Source organism: Lepeophtheirus salmonis, chromosome 1 (genome assembly GCF_016086655.4).
Source record: "Lepeophtheirus salmonis chromosome 1, UVic_Lsal_1.4, whole genome shotgun sequence".
NCBI classification, from domain to species: Eukaryota; Metazoa; Arthropoda; class Copepoda; order Siphonostomatoida; family Caligidae; genus Lepeophtheirus; species Lepeophtheirus salmonis.
Window position 1 is genome coordinate 43313969 of NC_052131.2, and position 18600 is coordinate 43332568.

Consider the following 18600-nt stretch of genomic DNA (forward strand, 5'->3'; position numbering starts at 1 on the left):
GAAAATTTGAGAAAAATTGAAGTATATCATGTTTGAAATTTTTAAGGTCAAAGATTTGACCTCTTGACCCCAAGACCAAAGAGACATTTTATTGGGTAAAAGTATAAAATATAGAATAGTTAATGTGTAAACATCTATCTAATTACGTTTAAAGTAGATCGATATCATTCAAAAAAACACGAGACATAGCTGTTTAAAAACATGGGTGCTGGCCTCGAGGCTTGAACTTTAGGAGCCTCTAATTCCTGATATGGAGGTAAAAAAAGACTAAAATTTTAGATTTTTGAGTATCTATTCAATATTAAACTATATGCAAAATTTCAAAAAAATAGAGATGGCGCCGTAAAAAATGTCCCTTTTTTGATCGATTTGGTGTGAAATTACCCTGTATTAAAGCTCTGAAATGGCTCTTCTAATAATAATATTTATCAATTTTTTTATTTTTTAGGCATTACGTATTTATTTTATTGGGAGACATGATGTTAAATTTGACTTTAAAATTTTGTATATTTAAATACCATTACTTTGATTTAAAATTTTGGTGCCTCCCAAAAGGTTAATAAGAATATTTTTGGAATAGAAATTGAGGATATTTTTTTCTAAGCGTACAAATGTAATACACTCAATTTTGAATTAAAAAAATAATAAACTAGGATGCTTTTGTGTTGAAGGGCCACATATATTTAAAACAATTTTCAAGATAGGTGATAATTCTGACTTCGTACTCTCCAGATTATTTTGCTCTCTGTAGGAGACAAAAGTAGATATTACATAAATATTCATAAATTGATGTTATTTTTATTTAAAAATATGGTGATTATTCTTTATTTTGGAATACTGACATCAGAAAACATCAGATAATTTTCAAATAGATTGAATCTCAATTTTGTGACTTACAACATCACTACTGAAAAAAAACCTTGCAGATTCAACACTTACAGGCTTCATTATATATAATGCACTCCAGAGCTTGTCAATGTTCCTTTAAATATTGTCTCTCTGTCCAATTCTGAAATCATTGAAGGGAAACTTCTTGTGGTGCCATATTTAAAGAAAGACTAAAAGGTAATCATATATATTTATATCTGCAGTCAGTCCCATAACTAGAAATAGAACCAAGGACTAGCATTTCAAATTCTAGGAGGAGCCCGGGCCGTTACTAAGATTTTTCTTACTTATTATCAAGATATGGCATTTTATTTTTTTGAAATTTTTTAATGAAAGTTTTTTTTATAGAACCCCAACATTTAAAGTTATCTTTATTTTCAAGAAAAGACGATTGATTGAACATTTATTTTATTATTACCCTCCTAGTGACAGGATAGGGCCACATTTAAAAATTGCTATGAACAATAGTTTAGAATGTGTTCAAAATTCTGCATTTTTATTTTGATCATGGAATTCTAGAGACCTGGAATAATCCCGCAGAATTTTTAATCCACCACAAGAAATAGAGTCAGCATCATTTTCTACTCAATTCCTTCAAGAGGGAAAATAAAGAAAACAAACTAAGCTACATGAGTGTGTCTATAATTCCATGGTAAAATTAAATTAAAATTATGTTGATATATTTGAGTTTGTAACGAGGCACAAGTAGCGTTACAGCACTGCCTGCGGTCTATTGTGCCTCTCCCAATATCGATATTACCTCTTCGAGATCCATGCTGATATCCTTTATTACATATTGATCCAATACATACACGGACTACACTCCCATACTTTAGGTAAAAGAACAGAGTTCAGAGTCGAGAGAAATCACACAAATGTATTATTTCTTAATAAGGCATTATAATCTATAATAATGACAGACATAATAATATTGAAATGTGAGTCGTGAGGAAGAGAAAGAGACACGGCAACTCTTCGTCATTCTCCAACGAGGATTGAATTCACTGCACAAATATTAATATATATATATTATACTATGTTTAAGTATAATATATTATATACGGAACTTTTAATCTAAAAAAAAAAAACATCCTTCGTTACAAAGGATCAGAAGTACATTAATTCATTTTAATCTGAGATTCATCAAAAATGATATATATATCGTAAATAAATGTGGGAAAAAGATTTCAATCCAATCAAGTTATTGTGAAAAATTTCTCTCATCTCACAACAGCACATTTAATTTGTAACAAAAAAATAATACTAAATATTTTGTGAATAATATAATATAAGAATGGCATTGAATGATATTTAATTAATTATAATTTAAACTACTTGCGCTAAATTTTAAGATAAACAAATAGGAGGGGGAAAGAAAAGGGGACGGGGCTCGGGTGTATAATATACATTTGAACAGTATAAAAATATTTGGGATTATCTTTTATAGTATTATTATATAATGATAATTAATTAATAATTATTATATAGAAACATGTAGCGGTCAAAAGAAAAAGCTATATATATATATTAATATTTCATTTAAAAAGAAAGGACACATCCGCCAATCCCCACTTCCCACAGAGCATCAATCTCATCGCTAAGGCACCTCCAACTTTGGTTTAAATAAAATGTATATTAATTATTCTATTCAAATAAAGCTCTTTGATAATTAATTATTATTATAATTCAAAAAGAATAAGAGTTATTTATTTATATATATATATATATATGTTATATATAAAGATTGGAATGTCCATGAGTCTTACAGATCATGAGAGAATGAGGAAATAGGATAGTTGATGATGCTCTGAGGGATTCTTCTTAAATGAAAACTGAAGGTATAATAATACTTCCATGAAAGTTGCTATCAAAATATAGGAGTTGTCGTTGTCTTCTGCAAACTATACACTTGTGTTTTGTTTTTTGCTTTTAATTGGCAGGGGGATATGTAGTTCGGGGAACTACATATAATTTTCAAAAGTAGACAACGGGCGAACAGAGTGAGGGTACGTTTCACTCTTGAAGAGTTATGTCAATGTCTTTATATATATTCCAACACATGCACACATGTTGATGGTCCATGATGAGTACACGAAGCAACTTCGCTCTTCTTGACTAGAGTATGCGGTCGAAAAACAAGAAGCAATGAGGGTCCTGTATCATCAAACATTATCTATGCATATTTTAGGAACCACAATCAAATAAGAACAAGGAGTACATCACTTCTTCGAGCAATTCATACTCATTTTAGACCTCTTTTCTCTCTGCATAATATGTAGATAATGTGTCATTGAGATCAAATAGTTTTTTCATTGTCTTTAGTCTCTTCTTCTTCTTCGTTTAAGTAGAGGAAAATGCGTCAAGTTTATTTTCAGCACCATGATTCTGAGGCTGCTTGAGGTAGAGCAGGAGCCTCATCGTCTGAGTCAGGTTCTTCACCGTACATATCTGCTAATTTTTTAAATCTAGGACCAAAACTATGGAGATAGTCAAACTCTAAATCAGCATCACTTGAGCCAGAATGAAGCGAGGAGAGTGTTCGATTTGAGTTGCCATCTCCTTCATATGCGTAATGACGGAGGTCATCAAATGGCGTTGAATCAGGATCGCAATCCGCCTGATCCTGTAAAAGAAAAACCAAGAAGAGTTTTAAAAATCAGTTATTGTTATATATATATATAAAAAGAGACTCACTTTAACTTTTGTAAGGAATAAATTAATATCATCTGGAAGATCACAGTTTGAGTTATTGTCGGGACGTAATTTGCCAACATTTGGGACGGTTTGTAAGGATGGAGTCCCATCTGCCATCATTCTTAAAACAGATAGATCATAGCCTGTTTGATCTCCTTCGCCACCACCTTCATCCTCGTAATTGATGATGTTTTCTCGAATGTCGCAATCAATATCCTTGTCACTAATAAAAATGATAATAATTACTTAGTGAACAAAATCAAAGACTTACTACTACACAACCATTCACTTACCTAAATACAATTCTCTTCTTTCTGTAGATTGCAAAGACAATGACTGCTGCACAAATGCAGGCAAGAAAAACTAAAACGACTATAACATAAGAGTGATAAAACTTGAGAGCTTTCACTGCCTGTACAAACTCTGCATCACACCCAGGAGTATAATTATCTCCATCAGAGGGATCCCCCAAATCATATAACACCGTCCGAGAGCCTGCTCGATAAGTTAAATTTCGTATACAGCCTGCAAAACCATCACCATACGGCATCTCAGAACTATAATTCAATTTTTAATTAATCAATAAATAAATATAAAACGTACAAGTCAAAATATGTATAAATACCTCTTCAAACTTAATCGTTGAAGCAAGTCCTGGAATCCGTTTGTGCCAAAGGAAACTCCTCCAATTTGAAGTGGCCCATTTACATTCAAGAAGGAATTTTTGCTTTTTCTCATGGATATTTGAATAAAGCATTGATTTTTCTTATCACTTCGACCAGTTGAAGTACAGGAATTGTCATCAAGCTCCATTCTTGCAGATGTATTCGTCCATTTCATCACTAGTTCATGAGTCTTTCCATCATCAATCTAATAATTAATAATTATAAGAAAAAGAATTATTTACATTAATGTCAAATACAATAATAATGACTTACTCTTTGTCCGAGGGACAATGTCTTTGTGCCAGACCCGTAATTTAAATACATTTTCAATCTTCCCGCTTCTATTTCAAGTGCTAGATAATCTGTAATATTTTCAACGACAGATCCTGGAGTAGGTCCAACGTAGAGGAGTGTTCCACTATCTCTGTCCGTATTGAAGCTCAAAGATAGAGCAGAATCTCCACAGGCAGATAATGATGGGTGCCACGACCATCCCTCACCATTGAATGAAGCAGCAAGCCTTTCACAATTGGACCCAAACTGTCCATTATTACTAGAAGGACATTCACACTTATAACTAGCCAGTCCGTTTGAGATACAGTTACCACCATTTAAACATGGATTATGATCACATGGATTTTTGTACTTAGAAACACTTTTTTGAGCATCCGGTAGACTGCAGCTACAAAAAGGCTTGACCCAAGCACCAACACCAACAAAGGAAGACTTATTTGTATATACTGTCACAGGAGATTCGTCAATATCGAGATAGTTTGTGCAGCCTTCTCCTTCGTTGCAATTAATACCTTCATATAAACATTCATCAATTTTGATCATAACAATTTCAATCCCAAGACTCTCTTCTAACTCTGATCTTCTATTGGCCAAAGAGCCTTCTAACCTTTCTGGTGGATAATATGGTGAACCATGGGCCGAGAAACGAATATCCGTGTAATACCTTGAATAAGGAAGAACTGCAAAAACATCTACGTACGTAGCATTAAGCCAGTCCTTAAGTTTTTCAACAAGAAGATCCCGTTTCGATACTCCATTCTCGTCGGGAAGAATGAAGGATTCAGGACTTCCTACGATTCTCATGGATCCTGACTTGATTACGGCCTCTTCTGGAATCTTTTGAATGGTTACGTTAACAGTGGCAGACACTGCGTGTTCATTTGTCTGACCATGTGTTGGATCCTCAACAAGAAACTTCATTGTAAAATGATTTTTCTCTTCAGGGAGAGGAATACCTCTTCTCATTGTTATAAATCCATTATGTCGATTCAAATCGAATTTACCTCGATGATCGGATCCCTCTGCAAATCGAAACGTTTTGTCAGGAAGATCCCAATCATCAGGATCCGACACATAGACTCTTCCAATAGTTGTATCTGGAGCTCTTCCTTCGTAGTTGTACACGAAAATGCTGCTATCTCCTGGCTCCATAGGATTATCATTCACATCCCCAATGACAACAAACAACTTACTCACACCACAGTTCTTCTTTCTATCACAAATGTTGATGGGTATGTCATAACGCTTTTGCAATTCACGATCAAATGAAGTGAGGGTCTCCAAATAGAAAGTTCCATTGTTCTTGTATTCCTTCACAGCAAATTTAGCTTTCAGATTTTGATTAGCAGATGGATCTATTTCAAAAGTAAATGGTGGTCCATTTTCCTCTGTATCATAGTCATCAGCGAGGAGCTCTCCAACAATACCAGGGCCTTGATTTTCATACCATACTAGGCCGTTCGGCATATTAAGGAAAGGAGAATTATCATTTATGTCCTCAAGTACGATGACCATTTCAACAAAGCTCTCAATACCTTTGGGCCCACCATTTTCATCTTTAGCAAATACGTAGATATTCCACTGAGGAAAGCCATATGGCAAGTCTCGATCTAACTTTCTAATGATATTAAGATCCCCCGTAACGGAATTGACGGAGAAATGAGATGCAGTCTGTGAATTTGAATCCAAATAGTACGACATATTTTGTGGGCCTCCTGGATCAATATCAGGATCCATAGCAGATACTTGAAAAATGGGGTAGGTTGGAATTTGTTCTTCCTTGAGATTGGCAGTGTACCTTTCCTTTGAAAAAACGGGTTTCATGTCATTTTCATTACTAATATGAATGTCCACACGACCCTCTGAAGAATATTTTCCATCCCAGGCCTGAATAACCAAATGATAAATTTTAATAGACTCGTAATCCAATTTTGACGCAACTCGAATGAACCCAGTCTTTTCTTCAATGGAGAAAGCTCCCCCAATATTTCCTGATTTGATGCTGTATGTGGTGATGGAAGCCTCTGTGTCTTTATCTTTTGCAGTGACCTCCATAACTTTGGATCCAAGATCCTGATTCTCTGGAACATCTGCACTATAGTTTGAATGTGGAAAATAAGGCGGATTATCGTTGATGTCTGCAATTACAATACGAAAACTAAGAGGAGTACTATTGGGTTGGCCATTTTTCAAAAGAGCAGAGGCAGCTCCATCTTCTCCAATGATAGGTAAAGAGTATACCGCACGCTCTTCTCTATCGAATTCTACTTTGGTAGTAATAACACCAGTGTCTGGATTAATATTGAATTTGTTTTTCATCTCCTCGCTTGCAATTCGATAGTACACACGATTATTGGGATAAGTACCATCATGATCAATGGCCGAGACCTGCATGACAGTTGTTCCGATTTTTTCATGTTCTAAAACACTTCCAGACTCGATATTAACAAAGATAGGTGCTTGATTATTTTTGTCAAGGACGTTGATAACTAACTGAGCTTCAGCAACTAAATCAGGAGCATTTCGGACTTGAAGAGTGAGAGTATATTGAGTTACAGACTCATATTCTAATTGTTTGGCCAGATAAATTTTACAAATATGAGGGCGATTTTGATCTTGAACTGCACGAAAGGTGCCATCCTTATTGGTTTGCTCCGTGCGCCCAGAGACTAGCTGGAAGAAAACTGTGGGATCATCCTCAATATTGGATGTGGCAGTATATGTGGCAATGGCCTCGGAGTAATCGTTATACATTTCTGAAACTTTGATTTCCGCTCCTGGACCTTGTAGAAAGCTCGGGGGCTTATTATTAGATTGAACGACTTCAATAGTAATATCAATTTCAGTGGATTTTGGAGGACTCCCCGAGTCAAGTGCCTTGGCTTTGAGCTCAATAATAGAGGAAATGGGTTTGTCTAGCATCTGCCCTAGAAAAACTGCTCCGGTTTTTTCATCCCATTTAAAATAATCAAGATCCGATGGGACACGAGCAGCTTTGAGTTGATATGATATTTTTTGATTATCTCCTTCGTCAACATCGGATGCAGAGATTCGAACAATTTGAGTTTCAACCTGTGTGTCACGAGGAACAACGACGTCATAGACACCGCGATCAAAGACAGGGAAATTGTCATTGATATCTAGGATTTTAACAGCAAGTGTACAGACGTCCTCCAATTGTGGACGACCATTGTCAGAGGCTTTTACGGTCACATGAACCAGCTTGTCTTTTTGTGGTTCATCACGATCGAATATCTATAAGGAAAAAATAAAAACAGAATAAATATAAAGGCTCAGCACGCATAATTTCATAATAAGAATTGGAGCGAGTAATCAATTTAAGTTTAATAATGAAGGAAAGATGCTCTAAAAAAAGGGATGAATTCCATACTTATCACTACTATCATTACTGTAATTATATTCGAAAGTTTATAATAATAATACAGTCACAAAATACAAAATAAAACTTGGCAAGCTCCACAAATGAACGTAGAAATACATTAAATGTGTACATATCTTTGTTGTTTATGAACACAACAAAAATTAAAATAATATTATTAATCTGATATGAAAATGAGGTTTATAATTTTTTTTTAAAAGAGCCTTTCTTTCTTTTTCTGTAATCCATTTGGGGATGTCTTTGTTTGTATGAAAATTCCTGCAACATTGCTAATATTATGTATAGGTAGTTAGGGGGAGACGTGGGATAGAGTTCAACATTTATCGCTTCTGACTCGTACTGGTTTGACACTTAACACGTTAAAATTCAATACAATATTAGGAAATCGCTCTCAGTACCCCGTTTCCTCGGGGTTTTACTCCTATTGGAAATTCCACATTTAATTATTTCATAATATAAGCTTCATTTAATTATATAGAATCCCCAGTTCCGTCAAAATTAGAATGATCCATTACTATATAAATATACATGAACTATGCGCCTCCAATATGGCGGCAGCGCTTCATATATATAGTATCAAGGAAAATCATCTATAAATTACAGCAAACGAACATATTAAAGCCTTACTTCCCCAATTAAAAAATACTTTTATCCCACAAAATCCGTTTTCCTTCATTATATTTTTTTTTAAATTGACATGAATGATTGATTTTTTTGGGACTGTTTTCGTTCGGCGCAACATGTCTGCAGAGGCACGGCGCTAGTATCGAGGTAATACCTCACAGGATTTGAAATGATAATTTTGACTGAAAACATTATGAAATGTGAAAAACCCAGCTCAAAGCAAAGTTTATATAACAAAGAAATGAAATATAAATGCGTAAAAATCGACTTAGTGTTACCCTAATAGCTATTCTTGTATATCATCAGTTTGTATAAATAGAAAAAAGGCCTGATGCAACTACTTCTGGTCTTCCCTACTACATTTTATACATAATCAAAAGGTCTAAACTAAGCTCTCTCCCTCTCCATTATATGAGCCCACATAAATAATATTTTAATAGAATTGACTCTTTAAGATGAATATGAATATTTTCATAATAAATGATGATGCAATTTCAATCGCACTCATCATTTTACGAATTAATTCATCATATCAATTCAATAAATGATCATGATAATAATAATAATAATTTAAAATGAACACAAAATAGGTCGAAGCGCATCCAGGTGAATGAGTCATTTATTTTAAGACAAGAAATGACTACTTGGTATGTGTGTATGTAGTATAAAGAAAAGAGAGACACACACAAAGAGATTTCTAACGATGAACCAATTTTAAAGGAAAAAAAAAGAAAAAAATCCCCCTTTATAAATAAATGTTTTCCCGCTTTAGAGACAGATTTCTATATATAAAAATATAAAATACAAGGTACATTTATACATATATATAAAGAGTAAGAAACCTTATAAATGAGCTTTGATACAGCTACAAAGTAAAACACAAATATAAAAAACGAGGACTCCTTCGATCATTCATTCATACTTGTATGTTATGTAAACGATGCGTCATTGTTATTACTTACCGCGTCCGTTACTAACCATCCAGACTCTGGATGAATTTTGAACTTTTTATCAGTGGATACTATAGAATAAGTGACTTGACCACTTGGATTTTGTTTCCCATCTCTATCCGTCGCATGGACTCGAATTACTTTTGTGCCTGGAAAATGAAAGAAAAAAACCAATAATTAATTATATTGTTTTTCAATCTTTTTAATGTATATTAGTTTTGTACAAAATTCTATTTATTCGTTTTCAAATGCCTTATATAATTACAAGTAAAATCAGACATTTTTCTAGTCATTCGCAACTATTACTTGATGCTAATATCCTTTCATTTTGATTTAGTAAAATTTACGCATTTATAATGTATTTACGAGTAATGTCACTCTGGGCATTTGGAACTATTTGAATATGTTCCACGGAATACCTATCAATTAGTAATTCTCACTAAAATCAAAAATAACATTAGTAGAATGTTGCAATATCCTCCTTAGTACTAGTACACCGTAAATTCATCATTAAAAGTTTCGAATTAACATTGTAGTACAATGATAGAATATTTCATGGATAGTCGATATATTGTAATTTTTAACCTTTTTATTTAATTAACAAAATTAATAGATACATAGATATTCTCTGACACATCACAAAGTTCAAATGCCCACCGTTTTCTTAGTAGTCCTAAATACATAATAATTAAGTAATTCAATGTATAGCCTTTGGCAATTAAAACGATTAATGCTGAAATTAAATAAGACGTACAAATTGTTCCTTTTTCATATACAAAATCACAACTTGTAAAAAATTGGCCCCCCTGATAAATGTACCCCCCTCCTCTAATTTCAGAGCTAAAGAATTATTTATTAAAAAATAAAGCAGGAATGAAAATTGACTTTTAGAACCACTTCCCAAACAAAAATTCTGCGGGAGAATCATGTAAGTACATGTGAATTGCCCAACGGGGGGGGGGGACATATTGGTATCCCGACTAAAATCGGGCTAAGTGGAAGTGGCATTGACAAAGGTGTTAATCCGGTGTGGAATGGGCATGTTAAAAAAAAAGAAACCGAAAATCAACATGGTAACCCTTACAATTTGAAGAATGTTTTCGGAGGAGAGAAAGAATAATGCTCATGACGTTTCATTAGATCAACTCCTATCAGTTGTGACAAGAGAGGAAGAAAAAAAAGGATATAAAAAAATTTGCTAGAATTACTCTGATTTCGATCCCCAATTCTATTCTCCGTCCAACAAGAACTTATAATTATAACTCTGCAACAAATCCTCTGGGTTACGCTCCGTCTTTTAGGAGCACACACGAATGTTCAATCAGGTTTCGAATATAATTGAATATATTTAGAAAAGGATGTTCACTACTCAGGAATGGAATAATATTGACAACTGCTAAGGAAAATAAAATTCGTTCTTAGTACTACCAATTACAAATTAGCAGGCCAGCTAAAAAAAAACACCAAATTTACATGTATAGGCATTGAGGAATAAAGAGTGTAAGTAAACTGTGTAAGAGCGCGAGACATATGGTATTACTGAATCAAGACCTTTGTTAATATCAGCCGCCTGAAGTATACTTTTGGTTGAAGAAAATGAATTACTGATATAAAGAAGAGAATCTTCTAAATTTAAAATAGCATTAGAACAAGGAAAATATTTAAATTCATATATATTAATTTTTTTATGCATTTTTAAGTCAATTTGTAAGTCCAAAGATAGACGATAGCTCTTCTTTTAGAGGGAGATGTCAACACACCACACCCACAACTTATTAAATAATGAACAAAAACGAAGAAAGAGCACACGCATTCACTGTTTTTCCTTTTCTAATCGCTAAACTTAGTTTTTTCTTTACACAGATCCCTTCTTTAGGAAGTATATAAAAATTTGTTATAATACTTATAAATCCCATTAAATGAAAAGGAGGGAAGAGAAGAGAATGGAAGGTCTCCCTGTATTTATTTTCTCTTCATTTAGGAGTCAAGTTACATTTATTATTCTTCATATCGAAGTTAGTATACATGTTAAATGTATAATAAACAGACGTCTCAATATATGTTCTTTCCCTTTCTTTCTTGTATGTATGTAGTAGTTGTAGCAGGAGAAAGAGGGGATAGGGGGGATGGCCATCATCAGCAATTCCACCCTCTGATATATAACACAATATGTTTATATACGGAGAACCAACCACCTTCTACCTACCTCCTCTTTTAATGGAATATATTTATATATATTATATATAATTTAGGAAAGAATCCTATGTAGTATCCCTTCTCTAAAAGTGAGGGAGGGAGGGAGGGGGTAAGAAGGAGATAAATATGAAAGAAAGGATCACTACTACAAACAGATAAGGAGTTACATCCAACATATTTTCCCTCGTACATTCATAAAGAATAAGTACAACATATATAGGCATATATGTGGTGCACAAGTTGTAATTTGTATAGAGCATTTTAACGTGACGTCAAAATTTAGATGTACTCCATTTTGGGGGCCTAAATAACAAAGCTTTATAACAATGATAACCCTTTTTTATTTAATTCTAAGGAAAATAGTGGGATGTCAAAATGGGGCCAAAAATAGAAGGACTTAAACCTTACTGTCCATCAAAAATAATCATCTCTAATGTATAATTTGATTATATATATATGACCCAAAAATGTATTAAAAATATGCTATTAAAACGTTATAAAATCTGTTTTCCATTTGTATAAAAATATTAACTATTATAATGGAAAGAATAAGACATTTTTCTCAAATCATCATACTTTTCTCGTTCCTAATCGATAAAAATATACAAATCTAGCCATTTTTTTAGATTTTCAGTACATAATACTTTGATAATATTCAAATAGCACTGTTTATCATTGGCATTAGGAAGTATTCAATGGACGTGTAAAGTCTTTTTTATTATTAAGCCATTTGATGGAGTTTCATCAAAATTTATTAGAAATTTGTCCATTTTATGTAGTAAAAATATAGACTTCGAGTCCGAAAGATGGAGTCTCCTTCTATGAAACAATTTATGACGTCAGTGAAAACGCTCTATAAGCAAATTGTACAAGTTGCAGTTCCCAAAAAAATGAGATTAAGTATTCTTTACTTGTGATGAACATAATGTAATACAGTAATACCCAACAAACAAGTTTTTAGATATACGAGCTGGTCTAGAGTTGGTGACCGCTTCAAACTTTTTTCTTTTCTTTAACAATTATTTCTAAAGATTTAAACTACTTACGAGCTCCATTTAAGAACAAATTCAACTCGTATGTTGAATTGAATATTATTAATATAGTAGATATATTATTAATAGTGTAAATACGTAGTAAATGCGTAATTTTAATAGAGACCAAACCAAAGGACAGCTTGTCAATAATAATTGATCATTAAAATGACTGATGTAATCGAAATAAGGCTTTTTAAGAGGCGAAGAAATTGCAACAACATATACAAGTTAAAACTAGTAAACAACAACATATGAGAACACACACATGTTCCAAGACATTTGTTTTTTAAATATAAAAAACAAAAAAATTAAATTAATAAAAGGCACAAATATTTGAAAGAAAGAGAGGGAAAACGCGAGAGAGAGAGAGAGAAAAAAAAATACTGGCCCAGATGTTCGAATAGATAATGTACATCTATTTCTATAGCTGGATACAAAGACCTCTGACCTCTTCATCCTAAATATATATCCTATCCTTCTACTAGAATTACGTCTTCATTATTAAATTACGATAAAAAACATTATTGTAATTTACATACAACATAAAAAGGTTGAACGACCCTCTTTCTCCCTTTTCCTCCTCATTTTCGCGCAGTGTTCCACTCTACCTGCTCCTTCTTTTAAGTACATACTATCAAACTCCTATATTTTTTTAAATACAACAAACAATATACTCTATATTAATATAAATGGATGCACAGAGGAAACATGGCATCTACTCACTAAATATACTATACATAGAAATACTCATAAATATTGAGTCCATGAATTATTAATTGGAAAAAACTACAATGTATATATATATATACACTACACAAGTAAAAATAGAGGAAAGAAGGGCTAAGGTGAGTGATCCCCTTTGTCAATACCACATAATAATATATTATAGATTCAATTCCCTTTGCGCGCCTCCCTCTTGGATATCACTTATCCTTTCGAATAATGTATGTATTTAGTTGAGCAAAGTACTATTATAGCCTTTCCATTATTAATGATGGAAATATGTAATAACCAAGCAATACATTTCCGGTTTCATTAATAGCCTTTAATTGATATACGACTCAATGTACTATACATCATTCATCATCAATAATAATCGTCTGAGTAAGTGTGTATGACACATATTCTTGTATATTATAATATCTGGCCCGTCAACGCAAAAGCAGGAATATGTTTCTACAAAATGAGTGATGTTAAGACTGCACACCCTTTCGTATTTCGCGACTAATAAGTTGCCATTTCGATATAATATATAATATACAGAGTATAATTCACACAAAGGCGTTACTAATTACGCTTAGAATTAACCCAAATAAATGATCAGTATCCATTAATGAAGGGGACAGAGAATTGATTTTGTCCCGTCTTGTGTCACATTTAGTCAAGAAAAGGAAAGAGAAACGATTTGTTTTAGTAAAACAAAATGTCTCGTAATCGTCCTGCAAAAAACATGAATCTGTTTCGTCCAGTCATAGCTGACAAAACTAATGCTGGATGAGAGAGAGAAAAGCCATATTTATTACAGCCGAATAATTACCAACTATGGCACAGACCTCCATGATGTAAAGGGATATAGACATTAAAAGCAATATCATTAATTAATCAGCAAGAAACACTGCAATAAAATATTCTTTACAATAGTTTGTTGAAAATAGACATATCTTTAGTTAAAGGAAAGGATCTACTAATAATAGTGCAATAAGTAACAAAATGTCAGCAGACTAAAAATATAGTTGATAAAATAGTAATAATAATAATAACTAAAAAAAGTTTTGTTATCTATTTCTATATAAAATACATATATATATTAGGGCGGATTATTCTTCAACTTTTTTTGGAATTTCGATTACGGCTAGGGGGGGAAAGAAATAGCCATTGCATATAAGCATTGTTCTACAATGACGTCATCGCGGACATCTTGGTCAAAGTTTGAGAAAAGGCAAACATTCTATAATAAGTCAATATAAAGATTCTAAAAAAACCTTATTCGTGTTATTTTGCATAAATTCATTTTGATATCCATAAAAAATATTTATAATGTTTTACTGTCTAAAGTAACCCTTCGGAGCAACATGGGAGAATATCGCAAGAAAATTTTGAGTTTTATTTTGATCGTTTGATTTTTGCCTTTAATAAGTGTCTTATCAGTACTTATTTTCAAGACTGAAGAACAAGGTACAGTCCCACTTGTTAATCCTTAACGAAAGTTTTTTTTATAAATTATTCAATTATATAACATAATTAAGTACAAATAACATATCTTCGTATTATATTGAAAAATATGATATTACGATTTCTTTTTTTGCTAAAATGTGCAATGAATAAATGCTCTTAATAAATATTTCATATATCCAATTTGGCTTAATAAGCCATCAACATTGTAAAGAAAATTCGAAGGACCGGTCCTAAAACTAGGCCGGACCGACAAACACTATGCAACCTAAAAATAACATAATCATCAAAGTTCAAAAACAAACCACCCTAATATATATCTGTATGTATAATATAAATATAAAAATGAACAATCTGGTGCAATTCAATGAGCAAACTTTCTTATATAATAGGAGCATAAAAAGAAGAGGAAAATAGACTCAATTTCCCGCACTTTCAGAAGAATTTTAATTACCAACAATTATTTAGAAGGATTTATGTGGTTAGGTGTAAATATATTGTATTATATCTGACAGATATTTATAAATATATATAGACATTCTCATTAATAATACTAACCATTTGAAATATATATATATATATACAGAAAAAGCAACAGTAATGATTAATGCCCCCTCTTATTTGATGGATAATTAATTCTACCAACATTCACGAATATACATAAATATATATAAAGTAATAGCTACTTAATTGCCATTAAAAAAACATTGTAGAATGCATTTATATGACTCTGTGGTACACTATTCATGGAAAAAGGGGGCTACGAAACCTCCTTTTCAGACAGTGTTTTTCTGTTTAAAAAAATAAGAGACTATTTAATAGTGTTGGGTTCGGATTTAGAAATGTTAAACGAGTCTGATGGCATTATATTTTTAACACATTCAGTCCAACTATGTTTTTATCAGGGTACACGTAATTTTTCTTAATTAAATTTGACATTTTTATAAAAGATAATTGAAAAAAATATGAGCGACTTTTAAAAAAACTCGGTCCATGCTCTAGAAAAACATCACTTGAGAACAAACGAAAACAAAGTTCGGTCTCGGACCGAGTCTCAACACTACTGTTTATCCATCTCCCATATAAAATACACGTACATAATTAGTATTCTCCTTTACACACCCTATAGTCGAAGAAGGGATGTTTTTTTGAGCTGGCACAAATTTGTTTGTGGGGACAACACCCCCTTCCCTATATTTATAAGGAATCTCCTTCATTCATAAGAAAGAAAGGTGATCCAACTTGAGACAAAAGGCTTTGTCGTTCAATGCCTTTTGACAAAGTGGTGGAAAGCATAAATGACTATTCCAAAATTGTGCTTCTCTGTATATATACATATATCACGTACAAGTTGCAACTTGTATGAACAGACTGTACAAGTTCCAACAAGAAAATGAAATGAAGTACTGTCTGTAAGTAAATAATTTACAATGTACTTGTGATAAGGAAGATAATGCAATAATTGAATATTCCTTGAATTGTCGATATGGTAATCGTGTAATTGCTAACTTTTTTGATGAAAATGACTGATAGATAAGTAGCATATTATAACGTTCAAATGACTACAGTTATATTACTCGTAAATAAATAATATATTAGAAATTTAAATAAAACAAAAGGATAAGATGGCATTTGTAATTAAAATTACTCATTTTGTCATACAAAATGTATTTAAAGACGAAAAAATTGCAACATCGCGTGTACAATTTGGTTATACAGGTTAACACAATATATGTAGACAAGGATTTGGTAAGAATTATGCAAGAATGGAGTATTCATGATGAGTCATGGAATGTTATCCCAAATAATAATGATGATGAAGGAGTAGGGAGGGACTAGTGAGGGAGGAAAAGATAAAATATGTTCTGTCCAGGTGTTATTGCTCCTATTTCCTATTATAACAATAATAATGATAATTCTCAAATTATGTATATAGATATTCATTGAAACATTTTATAGATGTGCGAAATTCCAACATGTCAAAATTACAGAAAGTTCCTTTTGTATTTGAAGGTCAGACTTACTCCTACAAATATATAATCAGCAACAGATAATGACATTAATCTTTAATCGACGACGAGTGATTAATTGTACATTTCGTCTCCAATTCTGTATCCCAAAAAAAAGAAACGAATCAGGACATATCTGTTGATGATGATGACGAAGAATACAAACAAAAAGAGGGGGGGTTAGAATTGATCTAATTAATATTAATGTAGAAAAGGATAGGAGTCTGGTAGAAGGAAGGAGGGGGATTGAGGAAGGAACCCACAGGGAATTAATACCCTTCATATTATATGTAATAAAGTTATATGTATTATAAAAAAGAGCTGGCTGTCTGGCGGGATTATTATGTACATACATATAGTATATCCCAGTCATATAATATGCTACTCTTAATTAATTACTATCATTCTACAATGAATATTATTAGAAGCACATAGTTACGTATAAGGTTAGGTTAGTTATTATTTAAGGGTTTTTTTCTTTGTTTTAGGCTGACCTCTTTTAGCTTCTTCCTGCACTTCTGGAGCGTAGTTTTCGCATTCGTCGAACTTGGGTTTGTATCGATTTGACACCTGCTCCGCACTGATAGAAAGTGACTCTTCTCCTCCAATAATGGAGGGATCCGCTTCTCCAAACGTGCTTCCTATCCGTAGGAGGATGAGGAGGAGTAAGGAGAACTTCATTCTACTAGTTAAGACTAAGTAGTAGTAGTACTCACTCCCTTCAACAATGAAATCGTCTTTATCCTCAACACTTATTTATTTATTATAGGATGGGAATGAGGTTTTACTAGGTCTACCAATGAAAACACGGCAGCAGCAGCCCCATAATACTACTCAAATAAGAGGAAGGAAGGGCACAGGCACTCACTCACTCACTCAGGTAGCAATCACTTCACCACCACCACTCGACGTCGTCAACTACTACTACACAGGTAGAATAACGGCTCACATAATGCAAGTAACTTGAATTACTCTTTCTCTCTCAATAATCACAATAATAGTAATAATTGGAACAGAATCGATTTAGGCGGATTTCTTTTCCTCACAGTTCGAAGAGTCAACAACCAGCATCCTATAATAGCAATAAAAGCATTTTTCACTAGTAACTTAACAACAACTGCACTACTACTTTTGGGAGTCAAAGTGGAAAATAGGTCCCCCTCTACACACATCAAGAGTTCCACGCCAACTAAAATAACCGCTTTTTTATTATTATTTTTTTTCATACACACCCGCGTTACGAGCGCTTTTCCTTACCTTTTTTTTTGGACATATTTTTTTTTCTATACTATTTCACTTCATCCCTTTATAATAAATTCTCCCTTTTTTTCTGTTCTTCCTTTTTTTCCCTCAACTTGAAACAAAATGCACGCTAGCTAGCTAGCCTAAGCTAGCTATAAAACAGGTGGTCAACAATATCAAAAGAAGATGATTAAAAAATTTATAAAAATTCTACAAAACCTCTACCGATTTAATCTGTATAAATATACTATATTAATATTATATACATACCTAGACGATAAAAGGGAAGAAACAAAGAAGTAATTCAATCCTCCAGTTCAAACAAAGCATGAACATGGCTCTATTATTCGATGATTTCATAATGAATGATAATTGACACGATTTGATCGAAACATTAATATCAGCTCACATTCATTATTAATTCATGAAGAA

General features: G+C 32.7%; 1 protein-coding gene across 2 annotated transcripts; it reads right to left on the reverse strand.

Moving 5' to 3' along the window:
* Window positions 1-1738: 1738 nt before the first annotated feature.
* On the reverse strand, window positions 1739-18118 carry shg (E-cadherin shotgun). 2 transcript variants are annotated; one of them, XM_040725596.2, is made up of 8 exons: window positions 18056-18117; window positions 17421-17998; window positions 9528-9664; window positions 4521-7796; window positions 4208-4452; window positions 3876-4139; window positions 3583-3805; window positions 1739-3511 (listed from the first exon to the last, which is right to left on the reverse strand). In XM_040725596.2, exons 2-8 carry the CDS (start codon window positions 17605-17607, stop codon window positions 3260-3262), a joined length of 4584 nt encoding a protein of 1527 aa, XP_040581530.1. In that variant the 5' UTR covers window positions 17608-17998; window positions 18056-18117; the 3' UTR covers window positions 1739-3259. The 2 variants fall into 2 exon arrangements, with proteins under 2 accessions (XP_040581530.1, XP_040581523.1); XM_040725589.2 differs by having other exon boundaries at window positions 17421-18118.
* Between the last annotated feature and the right edge of the window lie 482 nt (window positions 18119-18600).